At 57.9% G+C, this 19,811-nt stretch overlaps 1 protein-coding gene across 1 annotated transcript in view; it reads left to right on the top strand.

Moving 5' to 3' along the window:
- Window positions 1-3,766: 3,766 nt before the first annotated feature.
- EPHA8 (EPH receptor A8) overlaps window positions 3,767-19,811 on the top strand; it is a 36,988-nt gene continuing 20,943 nt past the window's right edge. The window contains exons 1-3 of the mRNA XM_069579503.1: window positions 3,767-3,860; window positions 9,209-9,273; window positions 15,634-16,297. Of these exons, the coding sequence (XP_069435604.1) occupies window positions 3,767-3,860; window positions 9,209-9,273; window positions 15,634-16,297 (823 nt within the window). The remainder of the gene's footprint in view (window positions 3,861-9,208; window positions 9,274-15,633; window positions 16,298-19,811) is intronic.

Genomic DNA, 19,811 nt, shown 5'->3' with positions numbered 1-19,811 from the left:
CTCCAATGGTTCACCCCCACCCCTGGCTCATCCCAGATCCTGGCCCCCGGGGAGAAGGAGAGGTTTCTATGCAAATGTGAGGAATGCCTACCCCCTCCGGTCCCCTCACAGAGTGAACCAGGCAGAGGCTGAGAAGGGGCAGCGGGGCAGGCGTTTCTCTGCAGAAGTCTAGGCCCTGAGTGGATAGCTTGGGGCAATAAGACATCCAGGGTAGGGGTCAGGGTGGCTCAAGGGTGAGCGAGGTCTCACCACTAGCCAGTGCCCCCCATTTACCCATCTCCTGCTGGACATCTCTTCTCCCTGTGCCTGAAGGGGCACTCTGCAGGGCCCATCCCTCAAGGGCAAAGGACAGCCCGGCTCCCGCCCCCTCCCTTAAAGAACAGCGACGCCTTCCAACCCGAGCTGTCTTGACAGGTCTCCAAGCACGTTTGCACCTGTGCACCTGTGAGCCTCAGAGCAACCCTCTTTGGTGGCATATCCATTCTCATTATGCATTTTTCTCCTTATTCTCATACAGTTGGGGAAACAGGCTCAGAAAGGTGCAGTGAAAAGAAATACTCCCGGGAGGGTATTTCTCCCAGAAATGGAGACTGTAACGGAGAACGTAACAGGGGGGCTTGCCAGATACTCCTGCGACTTCTCTCCTCACTCCCAGAAGGAAAAGACGAGGGTCAGAAAAGGGCCCTGATTTGGAAAAGGACTGGCTCCGTGGCCTCCCTGCTTGGTCAGGTCCAGCCCTGCCTGCCCCACCTCCATCTTACTCCGTATAGTAAAGTCCCAGAGCGCCCCTGAGCTGATGGGAGGGCTGAGCGTTGTTCAGACTCACCCCCCGGGAAGAGCTGAGGTCAAGCTCATGCAGCAGGTCTGGTTAGCACAGCTGTACAGTAATCCAGAAAGCAGGATGACCTGTAAACCAGAAATGGCCTTCCAGCAACGATGGCCTCAAGCGCTGGGCCAGCAGGGCGTGGGTCCCCACGCATCTGCTCGACGTGTATGGGATCATTCAGCAAACGTTCTCGGGGCAGCCACTGTGCACCGGGAGAAAGCATCAGGACCCAGCAGGGACCCTGCTGTGGGCGCTCAGAACCGGGTCAGGAGGGGCGACACACTCCCCAAGCATCATGGAGCCCGCTCATGTGCCTCGTAGAGTTTCCCACTCCAGCAGTCAAGCCTCACAAAACTCACGCTCCTTTTGAAAATGGGGGTGGTGGCGGAGAATGCAGGGATTCTATGAGAGAGGGACGCAGGGTCCAGCCTGGGCGGTACACAGCGAAGGAAAGCTGCAGGTGAGCTGAAGACGGGTGGCGGGGGCTGGGATGGCGGTGGAGGTGGTCAGTGGCTGCTTCCTCCCCACGGGCAGGTTGGCCACTTGCTCCTTGGAAACTCGGGACAGGCAGAAGGGAAGGTGTGGGAGGAGAGACCCCGGGAGAGGTCATCGTGGGGGTATCAGAAGCTCAGCTAGATAAAAGAAAGCAAACTGCTCTTGGCCCGTGGAACATCTGGTGGGATACATTTCTCACTCTGCCCAAGAGGATTCAGAATATGGAGCAGGCCCCTGACAGAGAACTCCCCCTCACGCCCACCAAGTCCTTCAAGGCCTCTCTGGCTTCCTCACCTGCAAAATGGATAAAGCCTAGGCTCAATGGGCCTGGCCTCCACCTGGGGATGGAGAACCCCAGCCCCCTACAAAGTCTCCTCCACCAGCGAATATTTCTGGGAGCCCTGGCTGGGGTAGGGGATGCCCAGGAGTGCCGTGATTGCATCCTGAACTGCCTGCTTCTTTCTGCCCTGCCTGGCCCACAGCCCAGTGGCCCAGGAGCCGGGGGCCAGCCAGAGACTCTTCTGTCTGAAGGGAGCTCAGAAGCAAGGTCAAGAGTACTGCGTCCTATGGCCACCTCTCCGCAGATTTCCACACATTTGTAATTAAAATGTTTGCATTAGTAACTTTAAATACTAGGAGACACCACATAAAAATCCCAGATATACAGCTTCTCTTGAAAATGCAGAAAACTGGGCTGATACCCCCAGGGCAAAGTTGACTGGAGCTGGGAAACTTCCCTTGGCAGGTTCCATCAGCGTGCCTGCCTGTCTCAGGTGGCCATTTGAGTCTGCCTCTCTGGGTCCAGTGCAGTCTGCTCCCCTGACCCCCAGCCTCCCTGAGCAGTCTCTAGCCAGTGCCAGTTTGAATGCCTTTGGTAGCAAGGGGCTAACTACATCTTTGAGGCTGTTGGTCTGAGCTGTTCAAAAAGGGCTCCTAATGCAAGCCGTCTTCCCCTTTCTGTAACAAAGAAATACGCACAGGAAAAGAAGTGGGCTTTGGAGTCCGGCAGATCTGGATCTGAGTGCCTCTCTAGCGTTTAGCCAGCTGTGCGGTCTCAGGCAAATGATGGCCTTTGTGCGCTTCAGCTTCCTTAGCTGCGCCTCCCCTGCAGGGCTGTGCGAGGCTTAAAGTAGAGCAAGTCTATTAAACGCCTAAAGTAGGGTCTCCGGTGCCGCATGGACTCCCCAAATGGCCTTTATCATCCTGTGTAACCTCCAGCCATGGGTCCGATTCTTCCCTAGGGAGCAGAAGAGTGGCAATACATTCAGAGGGTGCTGAGCAGCGGATGGAAGTCAGAGGCAGAGGCGGAACTTGCCCTGGTGGGCACACACTTGCTGGCCAGCCCCCAGGACTGTAGATCTCTGCTTCCCAGACAGTTTGGCCCACCGGGTGCTCCCAGGGAGAGAGTCAGCTTCAGGAGGGAGCCCCTTCTCCAGTCCTTCCCCCACAGACGGCAGCCTCCCCCGCCAACCTCCCCCCCCCCAGGAGGGGATCCCTAATCCTGGGCCTGGAACTGGAGTGTGGAAGGTCAAGGGAGGAGAAGCAGGGAATGGTAACTGCCTTCAGCCAAGCTGGCCACCTGGCTGTGTGCCTGGTGGACGGTGGGGCACCTTACCTGGGTCCTTGCATATAATTTTCACATCGACTCTAGGACACAGACCCTCTTATCCCTGTTCTACAGACATGGACCTTGAGACTCAGGGAGGTTTAGAAACTTCCTCAAAGCCAGCCCTAAAACGTTGGTCGGGTCCCTGAGCGCTGAGCTCAAGATCACGGCGCTCTAAGGCCTCACCGGAATTCGGGGTGCCCAGTCACTGGGGGCGGGGCAGGGAGAGAATTGTTAACTAAAAGCGCTCGTGAGTTTGTCTCTGAGCCGGTGTCTGAGCCTCCGTCCGTGAACTAGTGTGCACATCACCGCGTGCGAGGCAGTTTGTTGGGGGTGCGTGTGCCTGAGGGTCACGTGTGTAAGAGTGAGCGTGTCCGTGTCTGTTCACGCAGGGCCTCCCCCCCGCCCCCCAACCGGTGGGTCTGTGTGTTGCCGGGGCGTCCGGACCCCTGGTTGGGTGCGCAGCGGCTGAGTCCGTGCGGGGCGCGGGGTGAAGGTGCTGGCGCGAGCGTGCGCACGTGGGGCGGGCGGCGGTATCCGCGGGGCGGTATCCGCGGGTCGGTGTCCGCGGTGCGGGCTCCGCGTCCCCCCCGCACCCGCCTCGGTGCTGATTGGCTCGGCGCCGCCGTGACAGGCCGGCCCCCGCCCCGGGCGGCGGCGGCGGCGGCGGCAGGGGCGGGCGCGGGTGCCCGCGTGTGCGCTGCGAGCCGGCGTGTGCGCCGGTGTGTGCGCCCGGCCGCCGGGTGTGCGGGAGAGCAGGGAGCGCGCCGACGCGCGGGCGGCCGCGGCCGAGCCCAGGGTGCGCGGCGCCCCCGCCCGCCCGCCTGCCCGGCCCGGCCATGGCCCCCGCCCGGGGCCGCCTGCCCCCCGCGCTCTGGGTCGTCACGGCCGCGGCGGCGGCGGCCACCTGCGTGTCCGCGGCGCGCGGCGAAGGTGAGCGGCGGCGGCTGGTGGGGCGGGAGCGGCCGAGGGGCCGGGGGCGCGGCGCGCGCAGCAGCCGGAGCGAGCCCGCCGAGAGGCTCAACTTCCTTCCCCTCGACCCCAGTGCCCGAGGGGCTGGGATCCCTGGATCTGGGTTGGGAGGGGTGGCACCGCGAGACACCCGGGGTCAGGGGACGGAGCGGCCGGGGACAGGGCTGGGGGGAGAGGGACCCGAGGGCTTGAGGATGAGGGACAGAGGCACGAGGGACAGGGGGACGGGACTCAGGGGTTCGGAGCCGGGGACAGGGAACTGAGGATCGGACACTGGGGTTGAAGGGACCGGACCGGAGGATGGAAGACGAGAAGCGATGTAGCGGAGAGAGGAGGCAGGGCAGGGCACCCGGTGCGGGCAGAGGACAGAGGGACTCAGGATGCAGGGTGAGGTTCAGAGGGCTGAGGAGAAGCGGCCCAGCGTCCAGGGCTGGGGACCAGGAGGGGAGCAGGAAGATCAGAGAACAGGGCCGGACGGGGGGAGACGGGCGTGAAGGGCAGGGAACGAGGGTCTTAGAAGTGGGCTGGGCTGGAGGGCTGGGGGGGTGGGAGGACAGCCGCCTGCCCAAGGGGGAGCAGCTTCGGTGGGCGATCGGGAGAAGGGGCCCGGGAGGAGGGGGCTGAGCGGGCTGCAGACAGACTGAGGCGGGTAAGGCCCGGAGGGCTGAGTCTTGTCCAGGGACAAGGCTGGGGAAGCCGGGTCACTCCGGGGGGATGCAGGATGAGGGTGTGGGCTGAGCAGTAGAGACCAAAAGGATCTGGGAGGGGATAAGAGAAGCCAGGAGAGGGCGTCTATCAGGCTTCCCCGACACCTAGGGCTGCACACCTATGTGCGTGTGCGTACACACACACACACACACACACTCACACACTCACCCCTTAGTCCACCGGGCACCCCGGTCCAGCTCAGGACGCTGCCCTGGTTTCTGCTCCTCACCCAACCCCTGCCCTGGCCCCCCTCTCCTCTTGCAGCTCTGCCAGGAGGAGGCCTGACCCAGGGCTCTGTGCAGATCCTAGGGTTCACAGCCTGGCTCCAGAGCTGCATCCTCAGCCTGGCAGGATGAACTCCCAGATTCCAGGGAGCTCCAGAGCCGGTGTTCCTCATCTACGCTCAGACGCACCACCGACACCCCTCACACACGAGCAGCTCACAGGGACGCAGTTGTACCCACAATCACACATGCACCAGCAGCCACGTGTTGGGATTCACACACAGAGACCCAGGCCCAAAGAGACCGTGTGCATGGACAGCCCCCACACCCCTACAGTCAGATGCACAGAAGTGTGGCCAGTACGCAGGTGCACGCGTGTGCATGTAGAGATTCGTGCATGTGAAAATATGCACATTGTGCGTAGACGCCACATATATGAAAAGACCCTCAAACTTGCACTCCTGTCCCTAGAAATGCGTGTGCACAGCACCAACACACAGAGATGTACTGAACTCAACCTCCAATGAAATAGGGGCCACACAGGGAGCAGGGACCAGAGCAAGGGAGCTGCGGGGTGAGTAGGGAGGGGACACAAGGGGCCTGGGAGGTCTGGGAGCTGTGGCCCGAGGACAGTTTCCTCTGGGTTGCATGGGGAGAAGGCGGCAGTTTCTTTGCCCAGGGAGATTCTGAGGGGCCCACAGACAGTGCCTGGGCATTGGGTGGTGCAGCCCCAACTCCGTGCTTCAACCCTCTCCTTTGAGGAGGATCCAGCACCCTCCAGAATGCCAGACTGGCAAACCCCAGATCCGCCTAGGAGGGGACTTTGACCCAGCTCCTGGCCAGAGGACAGACCATTTTGGCCCGGGAGAGAGGCTGTGTCCGGGGAGGGACAGCAGCTGGGGAAGAGGTGAGGTCACCAGGAGAGGAAGCGGGGGATGTCTGTCAGGGGTGGGAGGGAGGCAGGCAGGCCTGGTGCCAGGGCCCGGCCATACCTATTTGATCAGCACAGCAGGGCGCCCCTGCCTGGGCACAGGTTACCCTTGCAGGTCCAAAGGTCCTGGGTGGAGACCTGGGGCCTGGGTTCCACGCAGGACGGCCAAGAGTCTGTGCGCTGGTGCAGGGCCAGGACTGGCCGGGGGAAACTGTGGGAACTCAGGGAGGGGACTCTTTTCCCAGTGGGGGTCCTGCAAAGGTGACAGTGCCCCCAGGCTCCCCAAGTGCCCCTGTGCCTCAGGGCTGGGGACGGACCTGCACCTGCAGGGATGCCCCCGAACCCTACCAGGCTCAAAGCCCCTTTTCACTCTCTGATGTGGATTATCCACCAATTTGGGGTGATCTCCGAGGCATTCATATCCCAGCTGACATCCCCGGGCCACCCCGAATTCTCCAGCCTCACCACCATGCGCTGTGTCCTCCGGGAATGTAAATCAATTTAAGTATTAGTCTCAGCGAAATGGAATGGGGGAAGGTGACGGCTCGGGAGGAAAAAAAAGAAATCGCATAATACCTTCCTCAGTCAAACAGGAAAGGCTTAAGAATTATCTGTGCTTCTCAGAGCAGGGGAGGGACCCATTTGATCCCCCAGAACAGGCCGGCAGGTAGGCCTGGGAGGGACGCCTGCAGACATCTGACCGATAAGGAAACTGAGGCACAGAGGGGTTCAGTGGTTGCTTCCCTGAGGGCCCTGAGAGACCGAGTGTCTAGTTCTCCCATTTGCAAGTGGGGAGATGGGCCCAGAGAGGGTCACCGACTTCCCAGGGGTCACACCGTCCAGCAGAGCAAGAGGACAGAGAAAGCCCAGCCCTGGTGAGCCAAAGCATTGGCCTCTCCAAGGGGACTCAGGCCCCAGCAGGAGGGGCCTAGCCCTGGACTTCCCTCCAGCCCCGTGAGACCTCCTGTGGGCCTGGAGCCTCCCGTGAGAGACCCTCTGTGTCCCCCCAGAGAAGGGGACAGGACATGGGGAAGAGGGGGACAGAGAGAGAGGCAGGGAGGGGATGGACAGAGGCCGGTCTGGAAGGAATTGGAACAAGCAGCCTTGGAATCTGGTCGCTCTTCCTGAATCCAATAGAATCGACTTTTGGTTTATCTTTGGATTATCTGAGCCACCCTTCTTGGCTGATTGATCATGAATCAGCTGCAGATGTGATTGGGGATTCCCAGAGGGGAGGGAAGGGCCTGGAAAGTGGGGGTCTGCAGGCCTCTGCCTCTAGAGTCGGGGTGTTCAGGGGAAGACGTCCCAGCAGCCCCTGGGTGGGCGCAGGTCTGAGTTGTGTCTGGGTGGTGCTGGCCCAGGGGCCCTTCAGTTCCGAGACCCCCATCTGGGATGTGGGGTGGGGTGGGGGAGCCCACAGGTCCCTGTTCGCACCCCCCCCCCTCCCCAAACTCAGCCCGCTGGTCTGGGGGAAACTGCAGCGCAGCCCCTCCCCCGCCCACCACCAGCAGGAGGAGAGGGCTCCTGACCCAGTTTTCTCGCCATTGCCGGGGAGGGAGGGAGGGAGGCGGGAAGGCTTCGTTGCCTGCCGCCCTGGCGTGGGGCCGGTTCGGCTCAGGGAAGGGAGATCCCCCCTGCAGACGTTGCCTCCATCCCCTGGTCCTGCCCGCCCCTCTGCCCCGTGGGAGGATCCCAAGCCAGAGCTCAGAAGGCCCTCCCTGGCTTGGCAAGTCCTTTTTCCAGCTGGCCTCTGGAGCCCCCCCTACCCCCCAGCCGATGCTGGATGGGGAGAGTGAGGGGAAGAAGAGGAAGAAAATCAGCGCAGGAGAGCATCCGCACTCCCAGCATTTCCTGAGGACACTTGTCTCCATCACTGAGGGCAGGCGCAGAGCTGTGCAAATCTCAGGCCGAAGGACAGCACCCACCCTCTCTTCGGGAAAGTTCCAGGAAGGCCCATTTTAACCCTCTGCAGCCTGCCTAAGTTAGCAGATCGGGTTGGTTGGAGTGGTTGCTGGCTGGAAGAGGTGGGTAGATAGAAGAGAAAGGGAAATGAAAGCTGTGAGACTCGGAGCCCAAACTCCTTTCATCAGATAGATCAAAGGCAGCAGGGGCCCAGAGAGGTGAAGGGACTTACCCAAGGGCACACAGCAGTTAGAGGCAGTGCTGGGATTCAAGCCCTGATTTCTTCCCAGTTGAGTGCATCTTTATCAGCTTAAAGTGAGCCATGCTTACTGCTCCTAGGTACCAAGAGAGAGGCAGGAGGGCCGGGACTCAGGGAACAGGAGCCAACTTTGGTGAGGCATTGGGTCCAGGCATGGCAGTTTACTGTTGGCCACCCTTATGTATCATTATGCCCATTTTACAGATGAGGAAATTGAGGCTCAGTGAAGTGCAGGTCACCCACTACCAAGTAGCTGTGAGAGGTGAGCCCAGCAGTGTCTGATTCTAAAAGCAGATTTTCTTCTCTACCCTGCTCTTGGTACTTTGCAGGGTCCCCTTTGGGGGTCTGGCTTACACTTGCCTTTCGGGCCAGCACTCCTTTCTCTACCACTGTGACAACCCAGAGATTCTGCTCCTTGGGCTCAAGCTGCCAGGGCTGGTGGCTTTGTCTGTGGTGCTCTGGGTGCCAGCCCAGGAGTCACACCTGTGGAGTTCCAGGCACCGTCCTGATCTTCCCTGAGGCTCAGTGTTTTCATCTGGAAAATGGGCAGAGGAATGAGCACCTTTCGGTATTGCCGTGTGGACCACGGATGAGGCACTGCAAGCTCCCTAGCAGAGCCCAGCTCACCCTACGTGCTCCCCACTAGGCAGCGCTTCCTCCTCCAAAGCCCTCCATGCCCATGTGCGCCATGGACCTGCTCAGTGCGAGGTGCTTTTTGGGGACCCTGGTGATGGCAAAGCTGGGTCCAGTCCTCTGGGTGGAGGTTTGACTTACAGTGCAAACATCGGTGGGTGCTTTGGATTGCCACCATGTCCTGTGAGAGGCCAGGGTCAGGTCATCTTCACAGCCCCCTGTAAGGCAGGCATCACCGTCACCCCATTTTACAGGGGAGGAAGTGGGGGCTCAGGGATGGAGGAAACTTGCTCAGGGACACACAGCTCCCAACTGGCAGAGCTATGATTCAGATCCAGACCTCCCGGACCGCCAAGCCCAGGCATCTGCTTCTCACTGCACCCGCCAGTCGAGGCAGCCTAGCGCTCGGGGCAGCTTGAGTCTTCCGGAAGGTGAGAAGATTATATCTTGTGGTGGTGGAGGAAAGCTTCAGGAAAGAGCAAGAACTTTAACTGAGCCTTGAAGGCCAGGGAAGTGAAAAAGGACCCAGAGACCAGAGCTGGGGTGTTCAGGGCTGAGAGCAGACCCTAGCGTGGCCAGGCCACCCTGGTCCTGGGGGACTGGGGAAGGGGGTGGCCAGGGATCTGATGCGCCCTCGTCTTCTTTTCTGCAGTGAATTTGCTGGACACGTCCACCATCCACGGGGACTGGGGCTGGCTCACGTATCCGGCTCACGGGGTGAGTGATGGGCAGGGGGGGCCAGCGCTGTCCCTCTGTGAACAGAGAGGCTGTGATGCCCAGCTCTTATCATCAGGCAGATCAAAAGGAAGCAGAGGCCACGAGAGGTGAAGGGACTTACCCGAGGACGCACAGCAGTCAGAGTCAGAGCTGCTGACTTCTTAAATTTAGCGCATGCGGTCTTTTGGAATTCCAGAACCAAGTCCGGGGCCAGCTCCCCCTTCTTCTGGTCTGAGGCCTGGATGTGCTATCCTACGTCTGTGTCCCAGGCCCATCTGGCCTCCATGGTGATGCTGGGCTCAGCCCATTAGATCCCTGTACTCACAGGAGACTCCCTTCCACCCTCCCAAGGAATTGGCATGGTAACCCCGAGTGTCCAGAGCCAAGGATGCCCTGCCCAGTCCCCCCGATTCTCCTAAATCTCAGGGGGGCAGGGCGGTAAAGCAACACAAGCCCATGAGCTTGGTGGGGTTGGGCCCCACCATCCACAGGCTGAGTGTCCTTGGGTCACCACTTCACCTCCCTGAGTCTCAGTTTTCCTGTCTGTAGAATGGGATGAACACTGGCAACCTTGTGGGGTTTGCTGGGAGGGTGAAGGGAGATGACACGTGGTCTTGGCACCATGCCTGGCACAGGGTGGGCCTCCATTAAATGTATTATTATCATTATCATTGTCATTAGTGTATATTATGGCTGTATCTCACATAAATTTCCTCCTATAAGCATGATCAGAAACACACACATCCCCACCATAGACACAAACACGTCTGGTGCCCACAGCTGCTTTCATGAATGCTTCTGCTTCCATGGCTCTGGAGATAGAGTGATAATAATACTCGTGCTGACAGTGACACCGAGCTGATTTTTGAGTGTTTCTTTACTTTGGGGTAAGATTGTAAGCTGGGCTGTCTGGGGGCTGTGACCGGGGCCAGGGCAATCCCGGCTCCTCTCTCTCTGGGGGTCTGTCCCCAGGTGGCGGTGAGCTGAGCCTGCTGTCATCCCCATGCGCCAGGCTTCAGGGAGTTGAAGGGGCAGACCAGGGCCCCTGAGAGCCAGGAGGGACCCCTTCTGTGCCTCAGCACGTCAGCCGTGCCTGAAGACAGAGGCTTGGCCCTGGGAGTGTCCCTTTACCCCCCAGGGCCTCAGCCTCTCCCCGTGAGGGGCTCTTCTGTGTGTCCCACGCGGCTGTCTCCTGGGGTGTTCGTGCGTGCAAAGGGCTTTGGTGCAGGAACCGGCTCTGCCAGTGGCAGGGGCTGCCCCAAGAGCAGGTGACTGCCTGGCTGTGGGCTGGGGCAGCGTCTCCCCTGAGACTCAGCAGCTGGGCAGGAATGGACTTGAACCCCTGGTTGGCCCTGGCTGTCTCTGTCCCTCTGTCCCACTCAGAGCTTAGGACTTGGTTTTTAGGGTAACAAGAAGTAGGAAGGATTTTAAGCAGGGGTGGGTGGTAAGAAATATGACTGGACTCTGCTGGTGACGTAAGGTTCTTTTGTTTGCTGGATGCTGTGAAGAGTGGCTCGGGGAATTCCCTCTTGGTCCACTGGTTAGGACTCCGCGTTTTCACTGCCAAAGGTGCAGGTTCAATAGCCGGTTGGGGAACTAAAGATCTTGCAAGCTGTATGGCACAGCCAAACACAAACAAGCAAAATCCCCTAAAAAAAGAGTGGTTCAGAGTTACTCATTTCGCTTGATAATTAGAACAAATAATTTATATTCACATAAAGAAAAGTCGCTCAGTCATGTCCGACTCTCTGCGACCCTGTGGGCTATAGTCTACCAGGCTCCTCCATCCATGGGATTTTCGAGGCAAGAGTACTAGAGTGGGGTGCCGTTTTGTTCTCCAGAGGATCTTCCCTACCCAGGGATCAAAACCAGGTCTCCCACATTGCAGGCAGACACTTTACCGTCTGAACTACCAGGGAAGTCACATAGCTCTTAACAATTTGTGGGCATTATCTCGTTTAACCACCACTACTAATCCTGCAAGTGATACAGCCATCCCATTTCACAGATGAGGAAGCCGAGGCTCAGAGCAGTGAGAAAAATCTTTCCACCATCAGGCAGGTTTCAAGTGATGGATGCGAGTTCAGATCTCTCTGGGCCTGGAGCCCTCACTGAGTCCCTGCGTCACCTTGTGAAGGGCTGGGAACCGATCCTGCATTATTTACTGAAACAGGGACCACCTCCTATCAGTACGGGGCCTGGATATGGGGCTTGCCCAGAGGAGAGAGAAAGCCAGAGGAGATCACTGTTTCCAAGCTCTGGATCTTGAACCTGTAGCAGGCTGGCAGGTGAAACGCAGGTGCCCACATCCAGGGGGTCTGGGGAGGGGCCTGGGAATCTTTTGTTGAATAAGTTTGTAGCTGGGTGGAGGTTGATGGTCCCTGCGGTTCCATGCATTCTCTGATCCTGCAGTCTGTTAAGCACCCTGGGTACAAGGGTCATCTGTGACTGTCTCCAGCCTCACCAAGTTATCAGACCGTCAGGCAGGCCGCATAGCCTAAAGCCAGCGGTGCTGGGTCTGGACGAGCTGGTGGTGCTCTGCAGCCTCTAATCAGCGTGACTCAGGCCAGTCCCTTTACCTCACCTCCACCTCCTCGTTTATAACACAAGGATGATCACAGAACCTGCTCCCTGCAGTTGTCATCTGAGAGATGATGCAGGGAAAGGACATTGTACCAGCAAGAAACCAGATGCTCTGAGAGGTTAAGCGTCTCTGCTAGGATCTGGGGAGTCTGGCCCCAGAATTCACGCTTCTAACCAGGCTGCACCCCTCTCTTTGGACCCCTCCATCCACGCACTGGGTCGTGCTCCACCTCAGCTGGTGGATTAACAGCCACTCGTGAATATTCCTTTTTATTGTCTCTTGATCCTCACCAGCCCCTGGAGTGATGAAAGGGGCAGGCATTAGCTACCTCGGTTTACCTATGAGAAGTCCAAAGCTCCGAGAGGGAATGTGATCTGCCCAGGGGTGCACAGCTGGTTTGCTGCTTTCTGTTCCCTAGGGAACAGAGTTCCATAGGGATAGTGGGGGCTGGGGGGGTGCTGTATGTGCCAGGGGCCAGAGAGGCAGCTGGGGTGGCCTTGGCACCCGGCATGGACTGGGGGTGCCCCAGGTAGAGAACAGGGCTGATTCTGCCCTTGTACCACCCGCCAGGAATTTGTGCCACTCTCTGTGTTTGCGGCAGCCCCTGAGGCTAAGCCAGGCCTTTGGCCCTGCTCGGGCGGCTGGAGCAGACTGGGATCGAGCTGATTAATTTATCCGGGTCCCTGGCAGGAAGCAGACAGTGAGCAGCTGGCTGGCTCTTTGGTGCTCCATTAATTGTGACAATGACTTTAACCCCAGATGTGACACAGTGCTGCCCAGAGCCCCGGCTGCAGAGTGGGGTGCGGCGTGGGGGTCCTTCTTGGGGTGGGGGGGCGTGCAGGAGGCATACAGTCTTTCAAGTGAGGCTGGCACGGCCTCGTCTGCTTTCCCAGGGGTCCCTGGAGGCAGGCACGGGGGTGATTGCAGTCCAGCGTCATGTCAGTCCCCTTCTGGGCCAGGCCCAAGCTAAGCACCAGGCAGTTTTCTTTTCTGTTCATCCTCTCAAGTCTCACTGAAGTGGGGCCTTTCTGAGCCCCTCTTCCAGATAAGCCGGCCGGGGATTGAGACCATATAGCTGACCAAGAAGAAGTCAGATCAAGGGGCTTTTGTCAGGCAGGGAAGACTCAGGATGCCCCAGCTCCCCACTCTAGTGCTTGTGGGACAGCTCGGAACCCTGCCAGTTCTCAGGGCACAGTGAGGAGTGGTCTTCGCTTCCTCCCCCTCCTCCCAAACTGTCCTCCCCTCCCTGACCCCTGCTTAAGCCATAGGGCCCCTAGTTCAGAGACAATGGCCACAGAGGCCCAAGAGAGATCACGGCCCTGCGTCTCTGGTGCACCCAGGACAGTGAACCCAGAGCCTGTCTCCTCCGTCCGCCCTTGGCGCCCAGCCCCTCCTCAGAACCCTGAAGAGTCCACTGAACTCAGCCCAACAGCGACTACTCCCGGCCGATCGGCATTCTGCCGCTAAGGAGGCTGCAGCCCACAGAGGAGTGGCCATTTGCCCAAGGTCGCAGAGCCAGTGGAGACTGAACCCAGGCCTCTCGACTTCCGTTTCATTTCTCGACGCTGTGTCTTCAGCGTGGCTCTTCTGTGTCCAGACTGGGCTTGCTGAACATTCCTGGCCCTTGCCAGCCTCTGCTGGGGCTCTTCTTTCCCGCCCCTGCAGGAAGGCCCAGCCTCAGCCCTGCAGGAGGTTTTGCCACACCCTGCGTGCCCACACCCTGAATGCCCACACCCTCCACACTCCATCTGTGAGAATGTGAGGGGGCTTGTGGGGACAGAGTATTTCTTGTGCAATTCTTTTTATTAGTTCAGTCGCTCAGTCATGTCTGACTCTTTGCGACCCCAGGGACTGCAGCACGCCAGGCCTCCCTGTCCATCACCAGCTCCCAGAGTTTACCCAAACTCATGTCCATTGAGTCGATACCATCCAGCCCTCTCATTCTCTGTCGTCCCCTTCTCCTCCTGCAGCAAGATACACTTAGCATAACATTTGCCGTCTTTTAGCCACTTGTGAGCCTCCAGTTCAGTGGCATTGAGTCCATTCACGCTGTTGTGTGACCGCCACCCCATCCATCTCCAGAATGCTTTCATCTTCCCAGACTGAAATTCTGTGCCCGTTAAACTGTAATAACTCCATGGCCCTCTTGCCTCAGCCGCTGGTAAGCACCGGTCTACTTGCTGTCTCTAGGAACCGGCTGTAAGTGCGTCGCACAAGCGGAAGCACACAGGACTTGTCCTTTCGTGTGTATTTCACGCAGCATAAGGCCGTCAAGGCTCCTCCATGTTGTACGTAGCACATGTCAGAATTTCCCGAGCCCCCGCTGTATCAGTGCACACATCTTGTTTGTCCATTTATCCCCTGGGGGACATTTGCGTTTGCACCTCTGGGCGGTGATAAGCACGGGTGTGCAGATCGCTGGTTGTGTCCCTGCTTTGGTTTCTTTCGGGTGCACACCCAGAAGAGGAACTTGCGGTGATTCTATGCTTAATTTCTTGGTATTCGCAGTTTTCCACAGTGGCTGCACCAGTTAACATTCCCACGAGCAATGCACAGGGTTCCAATTTCTCCACAGCCTCGCCAACCCTCGTTATTTTCAATTACTTTGACAATAGCCAATGGGTGTGAAGTGGTATCTCACTGTGGTTTTGATTTGAATTTCCCTAATGCTCCGTGACGCTAAGCATCTTTCCATGTGCTCTTTAGCCATCTGTGTATCTTCTTTAGAGAAAAGTCTGTCCGAGTCCTTTGCCCGTTTTCTAATTCGGTGTGTCTGGTTCTTCGCTTTTCGACTGTAGAAGTTCTTTATATATCCCGGATACTAATCCCGTCTCGGACACGTGGTTTGCAGGTGTTCTCTTCCATTCTGTGTGTCGCCTTTTCACTCTGTTGATTGTGTCAGTGATGGTCACTGGTTTACTTCTGAATCAGTGAGGCCTGGCCAGCATGTGGCACAGAAGTGATCATACTCAACTTTCCCGCATCCCAGTACCCCCTTACCCAGGGCAGCCCATGGTGGGGGCAGAAGGAACATCACACACAGCAAGGCAGAGGAATCCATCCATCAGTCACTCAACAAACACCAGTTCAGGGGGTGCTGCTGGAGGATTTGAGGTCAAGGTACAACATAGCTTCATGCAATTAGAAAGATCTTTCCGGCAGCTGATGTGAAAACTGGACCAGTGGGCTCACTGACTTCCCCACGCAAGTCACCCCACTCTGGGAGTGACGGAGTAGCTGTGTAGAAACGAGGTCAGAGCTGTGTGGCTTTGGCCTCAGTTCCAGTCCTGGCTCCGTCACTCAATAGCTGTGTGACCCTAGACACACAGCTCTAGGTCTGAACCCCTCGGTTCTGTGAAAAGGCAACAGATAACGCTTCCCCAGGATATCCCTGGTGGCTCAGAGAGTAAAGAATCCGCCTGCAGTGTAGGAGATGGAAGAGACACAGGTCTGATCCCTGGTCAGGAAGATCCCCTGGAGAAGGGAATGGCAACCCACTCCAGTACTCTTGCCTGGAGGATCCCACAGACAGAGGAGCCTGGTGGGCTACAGTCCCCAGTGTCACAGAGAGTCGGACACGAGTGAGTGACTAATAACGCTCCCCCATAACCGCGTGTGTAGGGTGCTTGGCTCTTGATGGCTGACAGTCCGCTGGAGGGTGGAGAATGTTCAGTCTTCTTTCCCAGACCTCCCCTAGCACTGGGCGCGTGGCTTGTGGCAAGAGGGGGCCAGCCGCTGCCTCCCGCTTCAGCTGGCTGTGGTCTCTCTGCCTGCAGTGGGACTCCATCAACGAGGTGGACGAGTCCTTCCGGCCCATCCACACTTACCAGGTATGCAACGTCATGAGCCCCAACCAGAACAACTGGCTGCGGACCAGCTGGGTGCCCCGTGACGGCGCCCGGCGCGTCTACGCCGAGATCAAGTTCACCCTGCGGGACTGCAACAGCATGCCCGGCGTGCCAGGCACCTGCAAGGAGACCTTCAACCTCTACTACCTGGAGTCGGACCGCGACCTGGGCGCCAGCACACAAGAGAGCCAGTTCCTCAAAATCGACACCATCGCGGCCGACGAGAGCTTCACGGGGGCCGACCTGGGCGTGCGGCGCCTCAGGCTCAACACGGAGGTGCGCGGCGTGGGGCCCCTCAGCAAGCGTGGCTTCTACCTGGCCTTCCAGGACATCGGCGCCTGCCTGGCCATCCTGTCCCTCCGTGTCTACTACAAGAAGTGCCCCACCATGGTGCGCAACCTGGCCGCCTTCTCGGAGGCGGTGACGGGGGCCGACTCTTCCTCGCTGGTGGAGGTGCGGGGCCAGTGCGTGCGGCACTCCGAGGAGCGGGACACACCCAAGATGTACTGCAGCGCGGAGGGCGAGTGGCTGGTGCCCATCGGCAAGTGCGTGTGCAGCGCAGGCTACGAGGAGCGGCGGGACGCCTGCGTGGGTGAGCACGCCTCTGCGCGGGTGGGCTGGCGGCTGGGCTCAGCACCGGCAGGGCTGACGGGGCTGGGGTGGCGGGGGGGCTGGCAGGCAGGGTTGGCACAGTCGGCAGGTGTCTGGGTGGTGCTCACAGCACCTGGGACGATGCATGAAGCCCCAGCGTTCCTGTGTCTCCAGGCCACCTGTGTGTGTCTTGCTGGGAGGGAAAAATACCACAGCCAGATAGACCCTCCATGGGTGTTGTGGAGAGCTCCATCTCTGGGCACCTGTGTGACTGGGGTGTACTAACTGGGTACATATGTGTGTTGGGGAACAGTGATGAAACTACCACAGCCAGCACTATTCTAAGCGCTTTTCACCTATGAACGCATTTACTCCCCAAAGCTATCCAGTGAAATAGGAGCTTTTATTATCCTGGCTTTAAAGATAAGGATGCTGAAGCCCAGAGAGGCAAAGTAACTTCCCCAAGGTCACACAGCTGGGAAGTCACAGAGCTGTGATTTGAATTCAGAAGTCTGGCTCCAGAGTCCAGGCTCAGAACCACTGAACTGCTACCCTATTGAGGAGGGGGTGTCGTTTGGAATTTGGGCTCAGGGTGAATGCATGCGTGGTGTACAGGAGCATTGTGAAGATAGGCTGGCAGGGACAGCCAGGGTGTCTTTCGGGTTGCACTGGGTGTGTCTGCCTGCGAGCAGGTGGAACTTAGCTAGAGATGTGGGGGAGGGGTCAGCTGAGAGCACCTGTGTCTTGAAATAGCACCTGTTCCCACAGGTATTCTGCTGGGGTTCCCATGTCACAGACCAGGAGCAGGGCCGAGTCCAGGCTGTGTGCGCGTGTGCATATGTGTGTATGTGTGTGTGTGTATGTGTGTGCATGTGTGTGCGCCTGTGTATGTGTGCGTGTGTGTATGTATATGTGTGTGTGCGTGTGTGCATGTGTGTATGGGTGTGTGCGTGTGTGCACGCGCATGTATGTGCGCGTGTATGTGTGTGTATATGTGTGCGTGTGTGTATGTGTGTGCGTGTGTGTGCGTGTGTGCGTGCATGTGTGCGTGTGTGTGTGCGTGTGTGTGTGTGTGTGTGTATGGTCAGCAGGCACACATCTTGGATCAGTGTAGCCGGGCACCCCGACAGCCCAGGCACCCCGGGAGGGCTGGCGAGCTCACGCAGCTGGTGCCCCAGCTGTTACTGGTCTTGGCCTGGCTGCCCTCTGCTGTCCCTTGATCTCCCCAGGGGCTGGACACATGCCAGGCCAGCCATTCAGCCCAGGTTGGTGAAGCCTGCCATGGGGACCACTGGGTCTCCTGGGGAAGGAGATGTTCCTGGGCAGGGATCAAAGAGACCAGGGCCTGTCCCCCAGACGGCCTCAGGGAAGACTGGGATGGGGCCCTGAAAAACACTCAGAATATCCTCAAAGCCCTTAACTGCTCCTACACAGGCCCCGGGACCACACTTCCAGGGACCCTCGGGCCTCTCAGCACTGTGCCTCTGTCCTAGCCAGCAGGAAGGCCCCTGGTGCTCACAGGAGCAGGACACAGGCTGGCCGTTTCAGGCGATGCTCAAGGTGTCTTCAGAGACCACCCCAGTCCACTTTAGGAGTTGTCTCGCCCCAGGAACTCCGGGGCCAGATTCCTCCGTCCAGCCACCAGGCCCTTTCTGGCCCTTCTCTGGGGCTGTCTGATTTCCTGTACATGTGTGCTAAATCGCTTCCATTGTGTCCAACTCTTTGCGGCCCTATAGACTCTAGCCTGCCAGGCTCCTCTGTCCAGGGGGTTCTCAGGCAAGAACACTGGAGTGGGTTGCCGTACCCTCCTCCAGGGAATCTTTCTGACCTAGGGATCGAACCAATGTCTTCCATGTCTTCTGCATTAGCAAGTGGGGTCTTCACCGCTAGTTCCGTCTGCGAGGCCCTCAAATCTTTTTTCACCCTGCTGACTGCTATAAGTTCACTCTCCTGGACCCTAAACTCCAAAGCACCTTCTGGGACGTTTGTCTGTTTCTGGATTGGTTCTACCTTCTGTGGCCTAGTTTGCCAGGCTCCCCAGGCCTCCAACCTCTCCCGGTTCCTTCACAGACATCCCTGTACTTCTCAACTTCCCGCTGGGTAACAGTAGCAACAAACATTCCTATCGCCTTTACAGCTTCCAAGGGGATTCCTAGCACATCAATTTATTGGCTTATTGTAGCAAGCAGGTATTACAGTTCCATTTTACAGATGGGGAAACTGAGGCCCAAGAGATCATGTCCTGCTTAGGCACACAGCTGATGAGAGGTGGAACTGAGTCCTGAGTCAGGTCTGTCTTGCTCTGAGCTATGTGTAGGCTTTTCACCTATCCCTGGCCCATCCTGACTGCATTCCCCACTGACCCAGTTCCCAACATCCCCTTATTCTGATGGGGATAATAAAATCTCTTAGAGACAAGTTTTCAAGTGTTTGCTATGTGCCAGGCACTTTAACGAGCACTTCATACAGATCATGTCAGTAACTCATCCATGCATAGGGGATAGAGGCACAGCGCATCCCTGTCTCCAGGGAGTTCACAGCTTCTCATCCTTACAACAGTCCTCAAAGCTAGGTATTGTATCCCCATCTCACAGATGGGGAAAACTGAGTCCCCTCAACTTAAGTAGCAGAGTAGGGATGTGATCCCATGTTTCCTAACTCCAGAACCCTGAACAGCCTCCTCTGTCCACAAAGCCCTCTGCAAAGCCTTGCTTCCCAACTCCCTGGGGTAACACTAAAACAGGTAGTAACCAGGACTGTATAAGCTGTAATAGTCAGCTGGGCCAGCCTGTGGATACCTGCTCAAGGTCAGCTGTCTCCAGCCCTGGGTTGAGCCAGGGAGAACACCAGGCCACTTGTTTGTCCAGCGTGCATCCTTGCCCTTCGAGGGAGACTGGTCCTCCTGACTTTGGGGTGGGGGCCTCACTCAGAGGTACTGCTCCTTTTTGGGTGGAGATGGAAAGTGAAGCCCAGAGAGGGAATGCATCTTGCCCAAGGACCCACAGCATGTCAAGGGCAGGGGTCCTGGTGAAAACCCCAAGGCTTGAGCAGCTGGACGTCCTCAGAGCTGGGAGAAGTCAAGGCCACTCCCATTTCCTGACACTTCTGGCACGTTAATAAAAAAATAATAAAGTAATGCCAAAGCAGGGTTAGGGAATTGTAGCCTGTTTTGATTTTTACATTTAAATCACAATACCACATAATTATGCCAGTTGCAAGATAATTACAGGTTTTATAAAAAAATATTAATTCATCGTGCACTGCAGGCAGTGGGGTTTGGGGACAGGATGCCAGTTTTAAATCACGCAGGGAAAGACGTTTCTCAACCCTGTCGGTGGGCGTGTGCAGTGTCTGCTGACCTCCTTTGAAGAAGCAGCACAGGTGCAAAACTGAGGTGCTCGCCTAATGGGAGCCCGGGGCCAGCAGCCCTGTGGGGGCCCAGGGACCCCCCACCCACTCCTTGGTGGGCAGCCCGCGAACTGAGGGGGCTAGGGGCCTAAAAGGAGCTGGGCACA

Source organism: Ovis canadensis, chromosome 2 (genome assembly GCF_042477335.2).
Source record: "Ovis canadensis isolate MfBH-ARS-UI-01 breed Bighorn chromosome 2, ARS-UI_OviCan_v2, whole genome shotgun sequence".
NCBI lineage: Eukaryota > Metazoa > Chordata > Mammalia > Artiodactyla > Bovidae > Ovis > Ovis canadensis.
The sequence above is the reverse complement of the archived record's forward strand: the minus strand, read 5'-3'. Positions and strand labels throughout refer to the sequence as shown.